This window comes from Engystomops pustulosus, chromosome 5 (genome assembly GCF_040894005.1).
Source record: "Engystomops pustulosus chromosome 5, aEngPut4.maternal, whole genome shotgun sequence".
Classification (NCBI taxonomy): Eukaryota; Metazoa; Chordata; class Amphibia; order Anura; family Leptodactylidae; genus Engystomops; species Engystomops pustulosus.
The window spans coordinates 206,842,588-206,863,603 of record NC_092415.1 but is presented as its reverse complement, the minus strand read 5'-3'; the positions used below and the strand labels follow the sequence as shown (position 1 = coordinate 206,863,603).

General features: G+C 42.2%; 1 protein-coding gene across 2 annotated transcripts in view; it reads left to right on the top strand.

Annotated features, from left to right (window-relative positions):
- Positions 1-21,016, top strand: part of ADCYAP1R1 (ADCYAP receptor type I) — a 223,570-nt gene that overhangs the window by 85,051 nt on the left and 117,503 nt on the right. For both annotated transcript variants that reach the window (XM_072154437.1, XM_072154438.1), the window contains exon 2: positions 18,035-18,211. In XM_072154437.1, coding sequence (XP_072010538.1) covers positions 18,161-18,211 — 51 coding nt within the window. In that variant the 5' untranslated portion in view covers positions 18,035-18,160. The remainder of the gene's footprint in view (positions 1-18,034; positions 18,212-21,016) is intronic.

The following is a 21,016-nucleotide window of genomic DNA, read 5'->3' as shown; positions in this document are numbered from 1 at the left end:
GCCACATACAGGCACTCAATCTATTCCATTTTACTGCAGGGCCACCTACCTGCTCCTCTGGTTTGAAACATTTTTGGGACTGCCACATACAGGCACTCAATCTATTCCATTTTACTGGAGGGCCACCTACCTGCTCCTCTGGTTTGAAAAATGTTTGGGACTGCCACATACAGGCACTATCCAAATTAAATTGTCTCCATAGCAGCCTCCACACGTTGTCTCCATTGCTACCTCCAAAAGTCGTCCATATAGCTGCCTCCATACATCGTCCCTTTATCAAACGAGGTGTGTCAGGCAGAAATTTGGGTTGTTTTCATGGATTCCACATCAAAGTTGTTAACTTTGTCGCCACCCTGCTGTGTTATCCACAAAATATACTGGCAAACTTTTACCATTTAGGGATATTATTTCAGCGCTTCTTGCGCATCTGTTTACATTCCCCTCACCCGGCATATCCTAAACTTATAAGAAGGCTACTACACTTGATCTTATACAAAAGGTTCTTAGAAGTGCTGTTTGGGGAGTAGCCTAGAGACAGGGGCTTGGATTGGCGAAAGCTCGCCTGGCTGCAGAGCGCCAGCTCCATCCCAAGATCCAACTAACATAGTTGCAACACCTTTAATCTACTACTAGTTCACTGCCTCCATAATAATAATAATAATAATCTTTATTTATATAGCGCCATCATATTCCGTAGCGCTTTACAAATCATAGGAAACAAATACAAATGTAATGTAACAGAACACAACATTTGTATGGAACAACAGGAGTGAGGTCCCTGCTCGCCAGAGCTTACGGTTTATGAAGATGATGGGGTAACACAAGGTAAAAGAATATTTAATGGTCAAGCCATTCTTCTTAGGGAATAGAAAAAAATATAATAAATGGAATTGCTGTCGCTTGAACCACTCAGCCGTCATCTTATATACCAGGTCCAGGGTGAATGGGACTGCAGAGAAGTCTGGTGCCTGTTGGTTGCTGGATAACAGATGGGAGGACGACACAGGACGGGTTAGTAGAAGAGTTAAAACTTCATGCAGTTAATGAGTGTTATAGGCTTGCCTAAAGAAATGGGTTTTAAGAGCACGTTTGAAACTTTGGAGGTTAGGTATTAGTCTGATAGTCCAGGGCAGAGCATTCCATAGAATTGGTGCAGCTCTAGAGAAGTCTTGGAGACGCGAGTGGGAGGTCCGCACTAGGGTAGAGGTTAATCTAAGATCACTGGCGGATCTAAGAGCACGGGTTGGGCGATAGACTGAGATAAGAGACGAGAGGTAGGGGGGTGCAGCATTATACAGAGCTTTATGGATGAGGGTTATTATTATTTTAAACTGTATTCGAAAGGAGACTGGCAGCCAGTGCAGCGACTGGCATGAACTGTAAGCATACATGGTCCCCTTATCAAACGAGCTGTGTCAGGCAGAATTTTGGGTTGTTTTCATGGCTTCCATGTTAACTTTGTCGCCACCCTGCTGTGTAATCCACAAAATATACTGGCAAACTTTTATCATGTACCGATATTATTTGAGCGCTTCTTGCTCACCTCCTTTGGTTCCTCTCTGACACCCATTGGTTTGAAGCCTGAGTCCATTTAGGGTATGTCGCCATGCCACTCTCTAGCCTTCCGCTGCTGCCGCTGCCTCTGCATGCCGTCCCCTATAGTGTCAGGGTCAATTATTGGATGTTTTACATGCTATCTAGCTTCATTCTGTCACTCTGTCATGGCCATGCTGTTGCCCATAATTTCGGCATAATGGTGCGATTAAGCAGCCTCAGAGGCATCCATGCATGCTGCCCCTGCTGTTTCCTGTCCATTTCCGTGGTGTTTCCATCCTTTTCTGAGGTTCCCAGGTGTTTGGCCAAGCTTCCCTGTGCAGAGCCTTGGTCCCCTTGAAAAATGCTCGAGTCTCCCATTGACTTCAATGGGGTTCGTTATTCGAGACGAGCACTCGAGCATCGGGAAAAGTTCGGCTCGAATAACGAGTACCCGAGCATTTTAGTGTTCGCTCATCTCTAATCAGCACTTATCACACTGCTCTTACAGTAAAGAATCCTTCTATCAGCACTTATCACACTGCTCTTACAGTAAAGAATCCTTCTATCAGCACATATCACACTGCTCTTACAGTAAAGAATCCTTCTATCAGCACTTATCACACTGCTCTTACAGTAAAGAATCCTTCTATCAGCACTTATCACACTGCTCTTACAGTAAATAATCCTTCTATCAGCACTTATCACACTGCTCTTACAGTAAATAATCCTTCTATCAGCACTTATCACACTGCTCTTACAGTAAAGAATCCTTATATCAGCACTTATCACACTGCTCTTACAGTAAATAATCCTTCTATCAGCACTTATCACACTGCTCTTACAGTAAAGAATCCTTCTATCAGCACATATCACACTGCTCTTACAGTAAAGGATCCTTCTATCAGCACTTATCACACTGCTCCTACAGTAAAGAATCCTTCTATCAGCACTTATCACACTGCTCTTACAGTAAAGAATCCTTCTATCAGCACTTATCACACTGCTCTTACAGTAAAGAATCCTTCTATCAGCACTTATCACACTGCTCTTACAGTAAAGAATCCTTCTATCAGCACTTATCACACTGCTCTTACAGTAAAGAATCCTTATATCAGCACTTATCACACTGCTCTTACAGTAAATAATCATTCTATCAGCACTTATCACACTGCTCTTACAGTAAAGAATCCTTCTTTCAGCACATATCACACTGCTCTTACAGTAAAGAATCCTTCTATCAGCACTTATCACACTGCTCTTACAGTAAAGAATCCTTCTATCAGCACATATCACACTGCTCTTACAATGATGAATCTCAGCAGCACTTACAGAAAAGATATCTTCTTTCTGCAGTAATCACTCTACCCTTACAGTAAAGAATCCTCCTTTCAACAGTAATCTCATTGCTCTAACTGTAAAGAATCTTTCACCTACCACTGATCAGACTTCTCTTGGAGTAAATAATCCTATCAACATTAAAGCTACAACACAGAATTCCTCTGATTACACTGCTATAACAGTAAAGAATCAGCAAATAATAACATTATCAATAATAACCGTCCTCTCAAAGAATCCTATAACCACTAATCAGACTGCTCTTATCATAAAGAATAGATCTAATACTCATAATACTCATACTAATCATTTGATTACCTCTCATTACACTGCTTGGACAGTAAAGAATCCTTCCATAACCACTATTCACACTGATATTAAATTATAGAATCCAATCATCACTGATAATACCGCTCTTACCATATATAATCCTTACATTACCACTAATTACACTGCTTGGACAGTAAAGAATCCTTCCATAACCGCTATTTACACTGATATTAAATTATAGAATCCAATCATCACTGATAATACTGCTCTTACCATAAATAATCCTTACATTACCACTAATTACACTGCTTGGACAGTAAAGAATCCTTCCATAACCGCTATTCACACTGATATTAAATTATAGAATCCAATCATCACTGATAATACTGCTCTTACCATATATAATCCTTCCATTACCACTAATTACACTGCTTGTACAGTAAAGAATCCTTCCATAACCGCTATTTACACTGATATTAAATTATAGAATCCAATCATCACTGATAATACTGCTCTTACCATATATAATCCTTACATTACCACTAATTACACTGCTTGGACAGTAAAGAATCCTTCCATAACCACTATTCACACTGCCCTAAAATTAAAAATCCTACCAGTACTGATAATTATCACTCTACTTTTACAGGGAATAATCCTCAGCACTGATCATACTGCTCTTACAGTAAAGAATCTGCTATAGTGTTTCAGGCTGGAAGTCTTTGCTTCTAGCCAGAGAGGAGGACATTATTCTTTAGAACTTGTAGAATTTGTAGAGGCTTATTCTTAAAGGGAGACTCCATTCACAAGTGATTCCGTGTGTAAGGTCAGAGGGGGCGGGGCATGATGTAAGGATTCCCAGCAGTCCCAGCACCAGGCAGTGAGGTTACCTGAGCCTATATCTTCATCCTCTCTGTGTATCTCCATCTCCAGACATTTTATGGCTGTGATTAGTGCATCACTGTGATGGCGGCAGCAGTATCTGTCCGGAGCAGCGCTCGCTATCAGCGCGCAGTCCTCCTGCTTGTCTGTAATGAGCTGCCTGACATCTGCATCTAATGGCTCATTAGATTCATTACTAGGAGACATCAGGAGGAAGCATGGATGTAGCTGGCAACGTAGAAAGAGCGAGGTACGCAGCACATCTGCAGAACATTGTGGAGCCCACGTACCTCAATGTATGGATCTTCTAGAATGACTAAATTACAGAGCATCTCCACTACACTGCAACAACTACTATATATGTCAAGAGCTTGGTTCTGATGCCATATCTATGTAGTAGGCTTAGTTCTGGTATTGTATCTATGTAGTAGGCTTAGTTCTGGTATTGTATCTATGTAGTAGGCTTAGTTCTGGTATTGTATCTATGTAGTAGGCTTAGTTCTGGTATTGTATCTATGTAGTAGGCTTAGTTCTTGTATTGTATCTATGTAGTAGGCTTAGTTCTGGTATTGTATCTATGTAGTAGGCTTAGTTCTGGTATTGTATCTATGTAGTATGCTTAGTTCTGGTATTGTATCTATGTAGTAGGCTTAGTTCCGGTATTGTATCTATGTAGTAGGCTTAGTTCCGGTATTGTATCTATGTAGTAGGCTTAGTTCTGGTATTGTATCTATGTAGTAGGCTTAGTTCTGGTATTGTATCTATGTAGTAGGCTTAGTTCTGGTATTGTATCTATGTAGTAGGCTTAGTTCTGGTATTGTATCTATGTAGTAGGCTTAGTTCTGGTATTGTATCTATGTAGTAGGCTTAGTTCTGGTATTGTATCTATGTAGTAGTTTTTGTTATGGTTCTGTCTCTTGATTCTGATGACAGTGTAATTATGTGTAAAGCATAATTTTGGTGCCATATCTATGTAGTAGTCATGGTTTTGGTTCTGTATCTATGAAATTAGCTTGGTTTGGTACTTTATCTGTGTAAGTTTTTTTCTGGTAAAATATCTATATAGTAAGCTTGGCTCTGCTACTGTATCTATTATTACTATGTATTTTTCTAGAGCAATATTAATATTATGGTGCTTGATATTGGATTTCTGGTTCACATACATTACAATTGCTGCTCACAACCAAAATATACATGTAATAGGCTTGGTTCTAGTACTGTATTTATGTAATATCCAAGGTTTTGGTACCGTATCTTTGTAAAATCTTGCTACTGGTACTGTATCTATAAGGTGAGCTTGGTTCCAGTCCTGTATCTATGGAGTTACCCTTGTTCTGGTGCTGTATATATACTGTGATTATACAGATGTGACATCAATCCCCTTTAAGTAACATTTTCTCAGCTCCGCCCATTATCTTGGCAGGGGCTCTGCACGTCCTGCTGAGTAAGTTCCATCAATCAGAGCTTACAATGTTACAATCTAATGCTAAATGTAACTTTTTGTGTCATTTTTGAGAACATAATTGTAAGGCTCTGAGTTTTATGTGTTGTGGTGGTGGAGCAGTAATTTGTGCACCTCCTGCAGAACGTGGATGGGCTTCACACTGACACATCTATAGATTTGCATTGAAGGAGATCTGGTTGCTTAGCAACGGCAATGTTGGTGCTACGTATGGTGGAATAGAATAAAAATTAATGTAATATAAGAGAAGTTCTGCAAAAAAACGCATAATCAAAAATAATATGTATTCCTCATTACTGATATAAAACAGACCACAAATCAGAAATAGAAGCGTTACAGAATAATAGATGACGAGAAGAACCTCAACCCGGCACAAGGGCGGCCAGAGTCTTCTACTGCGTATAATGGTAGTATATCTGCTATAATACTGCCCCTATGTACAAGAATATAACTACTATAATACTGCCCCCTATGTACAAGAATATAACTACTATAATACTGCCCCCTATGTACAAGAATATAACTACTATAATACTGCCCCCTATGTACAAGAACATAACTACTATAATACTGCTCCCTATGTACAAGAATATAACTACTATAATACTGCCCCCTATGTACAAGAATATAACTACTATAATACTGCCCCCTATGTACAAGAATATAACTACTATAATACTGCCCCCTATGTACAGGAATATAACTACTATAATACTGCCCCCTATGTACAAGAATATAACTACTATAATACTGCCCCCTATGTACAAGAATATAACTACTATAATACTGCCCCCTATGTACAGGAATATAACTACTATAATACTGCCCCCTATGTACAAGAATATAACTACTATAATACTGCCCCCTATGTACAAGAATATAACTACTATAATACTGCCCCCTATGTACAAGAATATAACTACTATAATACTGCCCCCTATGTACAGGAATATAACTACTATAATACTGCCCCCTATGTACAGGAATATAACTACTATAATACTGCCCCCTATGTACAGGAATATAACTACTATAATACTGCCCCCTATGTACAAGAATATAACTACTATAATACTGCCACCTATGTACAAGAATATAACTACTATAATACTGCCCCCTATGTACAGGAATATAACTACTATAATACTGTCCCCTATGTACAGGAATATAACTACTATAATACTGCCCCCTACGTACAGGAATATAACTACTATAATACTGCCCCCTATGTACAGGAATATAACTACTATAATACTGTCCCCTATGTACAGGAATATAACTACTATAATACTGCCCCCTATGTACAGGAATATAACTACTATAATACTGCCCCCTACGTACAGGAATATAACTACTATAATACTGCCCCCTATGTACAGGAATATAACTACTATAATACTGCCCTCTATGTACAGGAATATAACTACTATAATACTGCCCCTATGTATAAGGATATAACTACTATAATACTGCCCCTATGTACAAGCATATAACTACTATAATACTGCCCCCTATGTACAAGAATATAACTACTATAATACTGCCCCCTATGTACAGGAATATAACTACTATAATACTGCCCCCTATGTACAAGAATATAACTACTATAATACTGCCCCCTATGTACAGGAATATAACTTCTATAATACTGCCCCCGATGTACAAGAATATAACTACTATAATACTGCCCCTATGTACAAGAATATAACTACTATAATACTGCCCCCTATGTACAGGAATATAACTACTATAATACTGCCCCCTATGTACAAGAATATAACTTCTATAATACTGCCCCCTATGTACAGGAATATAACTACTATAATACTGCCCCCTATGTACAAGAATATAACTTCTATAATACTGCCCCCTATGTACAGGAATATAACTACTATAATACTGCCCCCTATGTACAAGAATATAACTACTATAATACTGCCCCCTATGTACTGGAATATAACTACTATAATACTGCCCCCTATGTACAAGAATATAACTACTATAATACTGCCCCCTATGTACAGGAATATAACTACTATAATACTGCCCCCTATGTATAGGAATATAACTACTATAATACTGCCCCCTATGTACAGGAATATAACTACTATAATACTGCCCCCTATGTACAAGAATATAACTACTATAATACTGCCCCCTGTGTACAAGAATATAACTACTATAATACTGCCCCCTGTGTACAGGAATATAACTACTATAATAATGCCCCCTATGTACAAGAATATAACTACTATAATACTACCCCCTATGTACAGGAATATAACTACTATAATACTACCTCCTATGTACAATAATATAACTACTATAATACTGCCCCCTATGTACAAGAATATAACTACTATAATACTGCCCCCTATGTACAGGAATATAACTACTATTATACTGCCCCTATGTACAGGAAAATAACTACTATAATACTGCCCCTATGTACAAGAATATAACTACTATAATACTGCCCCCTATGTACAGGAATATAACTACTATAATACTGCCTCCTATGTACAATAATATAACTACTATAATACTGCCCCCTATGTACAAGAATATAACTACTATAATACTGCCCCCTATGTACAGGAATATAACTACTATAATACTGCCCCCTATGTACAAGAATATAACTACTATAATACTGCCCCCTATGTACAGAAATATAACTACTATAATACTGCCCCCTATGTACAGGAATATAACTACTATAATACTGCCCCCTATGTACAGGAATATAACTACTATAATACTGCCCCTATGTACAAGAATATAACTACTATAATACTGCCCCCTGTGTACAGAAATATAACTACTATAATACTGCCCCCTATGTACAGGAATATAACTACTATAATACTGCCCCCTATGTACAAGAATATAACTACTATAAAACTGCCCCCTATGTATAAGAATATAACTACTATAATACTGCCCCCTATGTACAGGAATATAACTACTATAATACTGCCTCCTATGTACAAGAATATAACTACTATAATACTGCCCCCTATGTACAGAAATATAACTACTATAATACTGCCCCCTATGTACAAGAATATAACTACTATAATACTGCCTCCTATGTACAAGAATATAACTACTATAATACTGCCCCCTATGTACAAGAATATAACTACTATAATACTGCCCCCTATGTACAGGAATATAACTACTATAATACTGCCCCCTATGTACAGGAATATAACTACTATAATACTACCCCCTATGTACAGGAATATAACTACTATAATACTGCCCCTATGTACAAGAATATAACTACTATAATACTGCCTCCTATGTACAAGAATATAACTACTATAATACTGCCCCCTATGTACAGGAATATAACTACTATAATACTACCCCCTATGTACAGGAATATAACTACTATAATACTGCCCCTATGTACAAGAATATAACTACTATAATACTGCCTCCTATGTACAAGAATATAACTACTATAATACTGCCCCTATGTACAAGAATATAACTACTATAATACTGCCCCCTATGTACAAGAATATAACTACTATAATACTGCCCCCTATGTACAGGAATATAACTACTATAATACTGCCCCCTATGTACAGGAATATAACTACTATAATACTGCCCCCTATGTACAGGAATATAACTACTATAATACTGCCCCTATGTACAAGAATATAACTACTATAATACTGCCCCCTATGTACAGGAATATAACTACTATAATACTGTCCCCTATGTACAAGAATATAACTACTATAATACTGCCCCCTATGTACAAGAATATAACTACTATAATACTGCCCCCTATGTACAGGAATATAACTACTATAATACTGTCCCCTATGTACAAGAATATAACTACTATAATACTGCCCCCTATGTACAAGAATATAACTACTATAATACTGCCCCCTTTGTACTAGAATAATACTTCCCCCTATGTAGGCAGTCCTCCAGATTTTGGGAGAAGAACGTTTGGGTATGCCTGTCTACTATTAAAGTCTATTATTTGCTCTCATCTTCTCTGGTGACTGATGGTTCCATGTAGGTCGGAGGTATAAAATTGGTTTCGATTATCCCGATGTCCGTCTGCCATCATGTGTTCTCGCTATCATCTTGTGTGATGCCATTAATGGTGCAGCCACCTTCTTTTTTGTGTCTTCTCACCAAAGTCATCCATTGACCTCTCACCTCATCTTAGCTATTAGTTTTGTCTGTAAATGAGTTTTTGGTCTGGTGACCTCTATGTCATCTAGGGTAGACTCCGAGCGATGGTGGTAGTGGGTGTCTGGTGACCTCTGTGTCATCTAGGGTAGACTCCGAGTGATGGTGGTAGTGGATGTCTGGTGACCTCTATGTCATCTAGGGTAGACTCCGAGCGATGGTGGTAGTGGATGTCTGGTGACCTCTATGTCATCTAGGGTAGACTCCGAGTGATGGTGGTAGTGGATGTCTGGTGACCTCTATGTCATCTAGGGTAGACTCCGAGCGATGGTGGTAGTGGATGTCTGGTGACCTCTATGTCATCTAGGGTAGACTCCGAGTGATGGTGGTAGTGGATGTCTGGTGACCTCTATGTCATCTAGGGTAGACTCCGAGCGATGGTGGTAGTGGATGTCTGGTGACCTCTATGTCATCTAGGGTAGACTCCGAGCGATGGTGGTAGTGGATGTCTGGTGACCTCTGTGTCATCTAGGGTAGACTCCGAGCGATGGTGGCAGTGGATGTCTGGTGACCTCTATGTCATCTAGGGTAGACTCCGAGTGATGGTGGTAGTGGATGTCTGGTGACCTCTGTGTCATCTAGGGTAGACTCCGAGCGATGGTGGTAGTGGATGTCTGGTGACCTCTATGTCATCTAGGGTAGACTCCGAGTGATGGTGGTAGTGGATGTCTGGTGACCTCTATGTCATCTAGGGTAGACTCCGAGCGATGGTGGTAGTGGATGTCTGGTGACCTCTATGTCATCTAGGGTAGACCCCGAGCGATGGTGGTAGTGGATGTCTGGTGACCTCTATGTCATCTAGGGTAGACTCCGAGCGATGGTGGAAGTGGATGTCTGGTGACCTCTGTGTCATCTCGGGTAGACTTAGAATGATGGTGGTAGTGGATGTCTGGTGACCTCTATGTCATCTAGGGTAGACTCCGAGCGATGGTGGTAGTGGGTGTCTGGTGACCTCTGTGTCATCTAGGGTAGACTCCGAGCGATGGTGGTAGTGGGTGTCTGGTGACCTCTGTGTCATCTAGGGTAGACTTGAAGTCACACACGTGGTTGATCTACCATCTTGTGTCCACAGTCCATTGCTCATCCTCACCTTCTATGGGGACTTTGATGGTTCCTTCTTCTTCTTCTTCTTCTCACCCATATCTTACGTCGCCCTCTAGCCTAATCTCGGCTTCTGGTTTGGTTTGGAGATGAGCAGAATCTGGATTGTAACAAGTGGTGAATTTCCTCCAGGACGTCTCCAGCCTCATTCCATGCACAATGTTATCCGTCCTCCTCTATGGCATCCAGCAGTGCGCTGGTTAACTTCTAATTAGATTCTTTTCTGGTGAAGAAGCGCACACAAGGAGGAATTCCTCCTCATTAAGACGCTCTCACCGGCTGCTGCGGCTACACTATATTTTGTTGGGTGACAGGAGACTTGTGTGTGGAATACTAATGACCAGCGCGGTCAACAATGGGACACAAAACTACTCCCAGCACCTCCTCCGCTGTGCACCACATCCAAGGGAGCGTGCAGACTCCAGCCAGTGTCATTTGTTTATGTTGTTAGTAGCAGCAGGACTGTGAAATCTAAGATTTATATTGCAGGATATTGGGGCAGATTTACTTACCCCGGTCCTGTCGCGATCCAGCGGCGCGTTCTCCGTCGAGGATTCGGGTCTTCCAGCGATTCACTAAGGTCATGCGCCTGATGTCCACCAGGTGTCGCTGCTGCGCCAAGGTCCTCCGAGATTCGCCGGAGTTCACCAACCTGCACTGGAGGTGTGTCCTCACACTGCTGTGCTCTGTGCTCTCTGAACTATACTGCCCAACAGTAGTATTTGTTGTAGTGTTCCACCATAACCTGCTACAACATTAATTAGAGCCGAGGGGAATGTGGAGCAGCCTCGTGCAGAGGATAAGAGCACAGCAGTGTGAGGACACAGAGAAGCTACAATCCTGCTGATAGACTTCCTTTAGTCCTTGTAAGTGATAACCATAGAAATAGCAGAAACAACCAATCAGATTGAGGATTTGGAGTAAACCGATGACCAATCGATGGTCAAAGTAATTTTTGTGCGTTTGCAGAATTTTTTGTACTTGATCTTCCCTCATTTGTATGGATTCAGGAGAGGATTAATCAGTATAAGGGTTACTAATTACCACCTCCTTTTTGAATACATTAGTTATGATGTCACTGATGACATCAGCAAACATGGTTGAAGTGATGATACGGGATTACAAGAACCTGGAGTATTTCTTCGAAAGGAAACGCAGCCTAATTAAAGGTAAAGACCCCGGAGCTGTAATGTCGCAAACCACCTGTGGTCAGGGGCGGCGCTGTTTCTGGATGAAAACTTTTATGTCTTTTAATCCTGTTCAATCCCTTAAATATATAAAATACCGTATCTGGTGACTCTTGACCTCTGTGTCTTGGACATACCTGGTCCTATTGCGATCCCGGGGTACGTTGTCCGAAGAGGATTCGTGTCCGCCGCACTAAGCTTGTGTGCCTGAGTTCCTGCATCCGTCACTTCTTCCCCGAGGTCTGCCATAGTTCACCTTCTTCTTCCCGGTGCGACACAATTCTAATTGTTAAATCCTGCACGTTGTCCGAATCCGTCAGGTTGTCCGACGGCCACGCCCCCCGATTTCTGTCGTGTGCAAGCCGGCGCCGATGCGACACAATCCGATCGCGTGCGCCAAAATCCCTGGGCATATCGGCGCAAAACGGAAATCTTCAGGAAAGCCGACGAAAATGCGTCCGACGAACCCTTAGTGAATGACCCCCATTGTGTAATGTCCTGGAATTGGGGTCATTATGAAATACTTAGCCTGGAAATGTTGCTGGAGTCGACCCAGTAGGACTGATCACCCTCCTGGTAGGCAGCGTAGTGTAATAACAGTAGTATTATAAGTTATGTATATTAGTGTTATTGTTATAATGTCTCCTGGAGGTAATACCGCCTTTCCCTATTGGCTGCTACCCAGGCTGAGAACAGGAATGTATCAGCTTAGGCTCAGCCCGGGGTTCTGGGTCTTCTGAATCAGTCTCTGTCTGTGGAAGACATTACTAGTCTATGATGCCGATGTAGCAGAGCCGATACAGCTCCCTACAGAGATTTGCTCAGCCCTACAGACCTCTGCCTCAGGGCTGGTGTCCAGTCCCTACTATTTCCTATTAGTGTATCCAATTTTCAAGTAAAACTCCAGTTTTCATCTCAAACTTTAGTGGACCCCAGAAGTCGTAGACCTTATTGACTTTAATTGGACACATTTTCCTCTTTGTTCATGAGGAAGTCTCGTCTTTCCAGACCTTTATCTATATCTGGGGACCTTTATCCATCACCTGGGGTGTATCTGACTACTCAAATGTTATGTCCGAATTGTAAAGCCCTGGACAAGTCATAACCCCCCCATGGATGGGCACATATGGGATGGACACCTCATGACACAATGGGGGTCATTTACTAAGGGCCCGATTCACGTTTTCCCGACGCGTTACCCGAATATTTCCGATTTTGCACAGATTTTTCCTGAATTGCCCCAGATTTTTGGCGCACGCGATCGGATTGTGGCGCATCGGCGCCGGCATGCACGCGGCGGAAATGGGGGGGCGTGGCCGAAAGGAAAACCTGACGGATTCGGAAAAACCGCCGCATTTAAAAAAAAAAAAAAGTGTTGCGAAACTTGCACTTACCTTCACTAGGATTTCTGCACACTTCAGCGCAGCAGCGACACCTGGTGGACTTCGGAGGAACTACCTTAGTGAATCCCGGCCGGACCCGAATCCACCGCAGAGAAAGCGCCTCTGGATCGCGAATGGATCGGGTAAGTAACTCTGCCCCAATGTATCTTGTTCCTCCAACATTTCTGATGTCCAAATCCTAAAAATGTATCTTTGTCTTTTTAGCCATTAACAATGTATTTCATGATTTGGCAAAGAACCCAAAAAGATGTTCCTCAAAACCTAATTCTCCCATCGTCTCCATCAGGACATCGGAAATGTTACTCATCCTAACGAGAACCAGAAGTCGCTAATGTCCTGGTTAAGGAGACAATGACATCAACCATGAAGATCATTGATCAGGACAGGGAGTTGTTAGACGCGCCCATTAGTCTGATTTGATATCCTGCGATGATTTCATGCCGGTCCGGTCACAGCCGCTTCATGTCTCACTGACAATACAAAACTTTATTAGTTAGGATTTTGGTCACGGCAGAACAGAGGACGCGGAAGGTCAGGAAGTCATCGCCAGCTCCGAATTTGGTGGCTTTTATATTTGTACTTTATCTCACCAAATAACATGAATCATGGACCATTGACATGATGAGATCTCATGGGTGATCTGAAGACCACACACGGCTGCGGCTCATGGATGTCCAACATTGGAAGCAGGTTTTGGGGCATTGGAGATGTCAGGAGTCATTTCTACATATCTCCCCAATCATAATACCTAAAAGGTATAACTTACCTTGCACCCTGACAGAATCCGTTGTGTAGTCCCAGGGGTTGGGCTTTGGTTTGGATGCATTTCAAAAAACAACATGTGACTTGTCAGTGCTGCTCACTTCTCAGCTCTCAGCCCCCACCTTTGTGCTCCTGTACAGGTCATCTCTCCTGCTCCTCCATAGACCTTACAGTGTGGTGAACTGACTTCAGTGGGAGAGGGAAGAGATGTACAGGAGCACAAAGTTGGGGGCTGGGCTGAGAGCTGAGGAGTCTGCAGTACAGACAAGTCACATATTGATTTGTATGTATCCAAACCAAAGCCCAACCCCTGGGACTGTACAGAGGATTCTGTCAGGGTGCAATGTAAGTTATAACACTGAATGATATTGTAATGCAAATGTTTAGAGAAAGCAGAAAAGCAGATGTGCCCTGCAGGTGTGATGGACTTCTACAATCTGTCTCTAGTGAAAATTAGGTCCATGAATCCATATTTCACAGTCCTGCTGCTACCAACAACATACACAAAGGTCTGATTACACATCTGTTCATCTGTATAGGACAGCAAGTGGTTGATTCCCCTACAGTGCCCCTAGAGGAAACACAAAGCATTACAACACTGGGGCATTGAGATGGATGAGTCTATGTATATGGCATAACTCTCCGCAGACTAAGTAAATATTATCCTCCATTCTAACATTTTATGCAATTGTTCGCTTTACTAAAACCTGCAAGGGTCACACGGGTGACCCCAGACACATTAGTGAGATGAATAGCTCCTGTCCAAGGCTGAAAGAGAAATGCGGGGTCGTAAAATGAAAAAATAGCAACTAGACGCCTGCCGTATGGGAACCGGCTGTGCTTAGGATTAGAAAAAACATGGCTGTCTCCTTCTGAAAACAGCGCCACTCCTGTGTACAGGTTGTGTCTGGTACTGCAGTTCTGCTCTGTTGTTAATGGGCTGTGATGCAATACCACACACATCCTGTGTACTGGGGTGGCGCCACCTTTGTAAAGAGCAGGTTTCAGTGGTGCCATATAATAATAATTGTGCCTTATATATCACACAACCTGTACAGCTCAGAAAACTGTGGTTTTTACGTCACATCAGAGCAATGTGAACGTGTGTGGAAGGTAATGCAATACCTGCCTCCACCACTAGAAGCACTAGAGCAGCCTTGGTCTCTTCTGTACAGGAGGAAGTCATTTTGTAACAGCACACCCAGTGGTGAATTCTGGTATTGCAACCTAGCAAATTTTCATTTTTGAATTTTTTTCGTGTGTATTTTATCCTTGTCTTACGATCATGATGAATTGATAACCCCCATCCCCCGCCGTGCGTCGTGCCACCTCGTGACACGCTGCATCACAGAACACACGTCTCGTTCTCCTGTAATTAACCACTCGACATCCTCTGTCCCGATTTCCCCAGTAATTAGCCATCACGTTATTATAGCCGCCGGTCAATTATAGGATTGTTGCTGCAGATGAGCCATTATCCCGTCATTCTGATGAAGGATTCATCACTGGGAGATTTGGCTGATAGTAATTAAGGAACATTTTAGGGGAAGTGGGATGGATCAGTAGGCAGCTTCGCCTTTAAGAAGTGATTGACAACCCCCGAGGAACTGGCAAGGAGCCATATCTGTCCCCCAACTAAGAATAGAGACACATGTGGAGTTTTGTTCATGTTATTTTGCGGTAGATTTTGCTTCAATTCTTTGAAAAATTAGTGGCCAGAGACTGGATTAGGCCCTGGACTATAGTATAAAAATTTTGGTCCCCCAAGTATAATTTTCAAAGGTCCAAAGGTCTGTAGAGCTGAAAACCAACAAAAGGTATCTCAATCAATTCTCAAATATCAAACACTAGAGTGGCGGGAGGACCTTCTCTTTAATATTTAATCAGGATGGTTTCAAACTTGATGGGTGGTTTTGGTCTTGGTTGGGTCTTGTTGGGAGGTATGGGTCTTGTTTGGACTTCGGAGGGTGTTTTGGGTCTTGGTGGATGATTTGAGTTGTGGTTTGGTGTTTTGGGGTTTTTCGGGGCTTGGTTGGATTTAGTTGGGTTGTTTGGGTCTTGGTTGTGTCTTGGTCAATGGCTTGGGACATGGTTGTGTCTTGTTGGGTGGTTTGGGTCTTGTTTGGACTTTGGAGGGTGTTTTGGGTCCTGGTGGATGGTTTGGGTTGTGGTTGGGTCTTGCTTGGCGTTTCAGGGCTTGGTTGGATTTATTTGGGTTGTTTGGGTCTTGGTCGATGGCTTGGGTCTTTGTTGGGTCTTGTTGGGTGGTTTGGGTCTTGCTTGGACCTTGGAGGGTGTTTTGGGTCCTGGTGGATGGTTTGGGTTGTGGTTGGGTCCTGCTTGGTGTTTCAGGGCTTGGTTGGATTAAGTTGGGTTGTTTGGATCTTGGTTAGGTCTAGGTGGATGCCTTGGGTCATGGGTGGGTCTAGTTGGGTGGTTTGGGTCTTGTTTGGACCTTGGAGGGTGTTTTGGGTCCTGTTGGATGGTTTGGGTTGTGGTTGGGTCTTGCTTGGTGTTTCAGGGCTTGGTTGGATTTAGTTGGGTTGTTTGGGTCTTGGTCGATGGCTTGGGTCATAGTTGTGTCTTGTTGGGTGGTTTTGGTCTTGTTGGGACCTTAGAGGGTGTTTTGGGTCCTGGTGGATGGTTTGGGTTGTGGTTGGGTCCTGCTTGGTGTTTCAGGGCTTGGTTGGATTAAGTTGGGTTGTTTGGATCTTGGTTGGGTCTAGGTGGATGCCTTGGGTCATGGGTGGGTCTAGTTGGGTGGTTTGGGTCTTGTTTGGACCTTGGAGGGTGTTTTGGGTCTTGGTGGATGGTTTGGGTTGTGGTTGGGTCTTGCTGGGTGTTTCAGGGCTTGGTTGGATTTAGTTGGGTTGTTTGGATCTTAGTTGTGTCTAGGTGGATGCCTTGGGTCATGGGTGGGTCTAGTTGGGTGGTTTGGGTCTTGTTTGGACCTTGGAGGGTGTTTTGGGTCTTGGTGGATGATTTGGGTTGTGGTTGGGTCTTGCTGGGTGTTTCAGGGCTTGGTTGGATTTAGTTGGGTTGTTTGGATCTTAGTTGTGTCTTGGTTGATGGTTTGGGTCTTGTTTGGACCTTAGAGGGTGTTTTGGGTCCTGGTGGATGGTTTGGGTTGTGGTTGGGTCTTGCTTGGTGTTTCAGGGCTTGGTTGGATTTAGTTGGGTTGTTTGGGTCTTGGTTGGGACTAGGTGGATGCCTTGGGTCATGGGTGGGTCTTGTTGGGTGGTTTATGTCTTGGTTGTGTCTTGTTGGGTGTTTGGGTCTTGGGTAATTTGATTCTTGATTGGGTGTAGGAGGATGCTGTGGGTCATGGGTGGGTCTTGTTGGGTGGTTTATGTCTTGGTTGTGTCTTGTTGGGTGTTTGAGTCTAGGGTAATTGGGTGATGAGTCCCCTTTAAGAGTCCCTTTAATATTGTTTAAGATTCACTTTTCTCAATGTAAAGTCTCGAAAAAAGGAAGAATTGATTTGGTTTGATCCCACTCTCTCTCAGAAGCCACAAGGCTCCGCTTATGACTGCTCCGGGTTTAGATGAAAATTTTTTATTTTTCCTTCAGGAAAAAAAAATGACATAATATTGAGAGGAGGCGGAGACTGGAGAGTTGGAGTTCAGCAATGTAGGGAAGCAGTCGCCACCACCACTACATTATCTCTATTGTCGGAGCTTTTATGTCTCGTCCTTCACAAACGCTTTTTTTTTCGACAGCTTTTCAGAAAAAAAAAATAATCAGAAAAAAAATTCTCCATTTTCTATAGTTCAATTTCCCTGTCATTTCCCAGGCAGAGCAGCGATGTTGATGTAATTTTCACACTTATTTCTTCTTACCCTCTACTTTTCTTCTTCTATTTGTTACAGAGCCCTGGACCGGAATCTGAAGCTTTTGTCAAGCAGATTTTTATTTCTATTTTTTTTGTATTTTTTTTTTTTCATTATTTACTGTGAAGAGAATAATTCAAGGCAAATCTCCAGACAAGAAGAAGAATGGAGCTGATTATCAGGCTGTACGTACTGCTGGCCGGGGCTTCATCGCTGGTAGGTGGCTCTATCACCCGTTTCCTGCTGCTTGGTTGTGTAGACCGGACTAGGGTCGGCAGAGTCAGCTGATTATAATAAAAATTTCTTTCTTGTTGGTGGACGGCATCGGCAGAGTCTTCTCATTAACATTAGAGAGCAGAGTCAGGAGAGTCATCTCATTACTATTAGAGAGCAGAGTCAGGAGAGTCATCTCATTACTATTAGAGAGCAGTGTAAGGAGAGTAATCTCATTACTATTAGAGAGCAGGGTCAGGAGAGTCATCTCATTACTATTAGAGAGCAGGGTCAGGAGAGTCATCTCATTACTATTAGAGAGCAGTGTAAGGAGAGTCATCTCATTACTATTAGAGAGCAGTGTCAGGAAAGTCATCTCATTACTATTAGAGAGCAGTGTCAGGAGCGTCATCTCATTACTATTAGAGAGCAGAGTCAGGAGAGTCATCTCATTACTATTAGAGAGCAGAGTCAGGAGAGTCATCTCATTACTATTGAAGAGCAGTGTCAGGAGAGTCATCTCATTACTATTAGAGAGCAGTGCAAGGAGAGTCATCTCATTACTATTAGAGAGCAGAGTCAGGAGAGTCATCTCATTACTATTGAAGAGCAGTGTCAGGAGAGTCATCTCATTACTATTAGAGAGCAGGGTCAGGAGAGTCATCTCATTACTATTAGAGAGCAGTGTCAGGAGAGTCATCTCATTACTATTAGAGAGCAGTGTCAGGAGAGTCATCTCATTACTATTAGAGAGCAGTGTCAGGAGAGTCATCTCATTACTATTAGAGAGCAGAGTCAGGAGAGTCATCTCATTACTATTAGAGAGCAGTGTAAGGAGAGTCATCTCATTACTATTAGAGAGCAGTGTCAGGAGAGTCATCTCATTACTATTAGAGAGCCGTGTCAGGAGAGTCATCTCATTACTATTAGAGAGCAGGGTCAGGAGAGTCATCTCATTACTATTAGAGAGCAGAGTCAGGAGAGTCATCTCATTACTATTAGAGAGCAGTGTAAGGAGAGTCATCTCATTACTATTAGAGAGCAGCGTCAGGAGAGTCATCTCATTACTATTAGAGAGCAGCGTCAGGAGAGTCATCTCATTACTATTAGAGAGCAGTGCCAGGAGAGTCATCTCATTACTATTAGAGAGCAGTGCCAGGAGAGTCATCTCATTACTATTAGAGAGCAGTGTCAGGAGAGTCATCTCATTACTATTAGAGAGCAGCGTCAGGAGAGTCATCTCATTACTATTAGAGAGCAGTGTCAGGAGAGTCATCTCATTACTATTAGAGAGCAGCGTCAGGAGAGTCATCTCATTACTATTAGAGAGCAGCGTCAGGAGAGTCATCTCATTACTATTAGAGAGCAGCGTCAGGAGAGTCATCTCATTACTATTAGAGAGCAGCGTCAGGAGAGTCATCTCATTACTATTAGAGAGCAGCGTCAGGAGAGTCATCTCATTACTATTAGAGAGCAGCGTCAGGAGAGTCATCTCATTACTATTAGAGAGCAGCGTCAGGAGAGTCATCTCATTACTATTAGAGAGCAGTGCCAGGAGAGTCATCTCATTACTATTAGAGAGCAGTGCCAGGAGAGTCATCTCATTACTATTAGAGAGCAGTGTCAGGAGAGTCATCTCATTACTATTAGAGAGCAGTGTCAGGAGAGTCATCTCATTATTATTAGAGAGCAGTGTCAGGAGAGTCATCTCATTACTATTAGAGAGCAGGGTCAGGAGAGTCATCTCATTACTATTAGAGAGCAGGGTCAGGAGAGTCATCTCATTACTATTAGAGAGCAGTGTCAGGAGAGTCATCTCATTACTATTAGAGAGCAGCGTCAGGAGAGTCATCTCATTACTATTAGAGAGCAGCGTCAGGAGAGTCATCTCATTACTATTAGAGAGCAGTGTCAGGAGAGTCATCTTATTACTATTAGAGAGCAGCGTAAGGATAGTCATCTCATTACTATTAGAGAGCAATGTAAGGATAGTCATCTCATTACTATTAGAGAGCAGTGTCAGAAGAGTCATCTCATTACTATTAGAGAGCAGTGTCAGAAGAGTCATCTCATTACTATTAGAGAGCAGTGTCAGGAGAGTCATCTCATTATTATTAGAGAGCAGTGTCAGGAGAGTCATCTTATTACTATTAGAGAGCAGTGTCAGGAGAGTCATCTCATTACTATTAGAGAGCAGTGTCAGGAGAGTCATCTCATTACTATTAGAGAGCAGTGTCAGGAGAGTCATCTCATTACTATTAGAGAGCAGTGTCAGGACAGTCATCTCATTACTATTAGAGAGCAGTGTCAGGACAGTCATCTCATTACTATTAGAGAGCAGGGTCAGGAGAGTCATCTCATTACTATTAGAGAGCAGTGCCAGGAGAGTCATCTCATTACTATTAGAGAGCAGAGTCAGGAGAGTCATCTCATTACTATTAGAGAGCAGGGTCAGGAGAGTCATCTCATTACTATTAGAGAGCAGTGCCAGGAGAGTCATCTCATTACTATTAGAGAGCAGTGCCAGGAGAGTCATCTCATTACTATTAGAGAGCAGAGTCAGGAGAGTCATCTCATTACTATTAGAGAGCAGGGTCAGGAGAGTCATCTCATTACTATTAGAGAGCAGGGTCAGGAGAGTCATCTCATTACTATTAGAGAGCAGTGCCAGGAGAGTCATCTCATTACTATTAGAGAGCAGAGTCAGGAGAGTCATCTCATTACTATTAGAGAGCAGGGTCAGGAGAGTCATCTCATTACTATTAGAGAGCAGAGTCAGGAGAGTCATCTCATTACTATTAGAGAGCA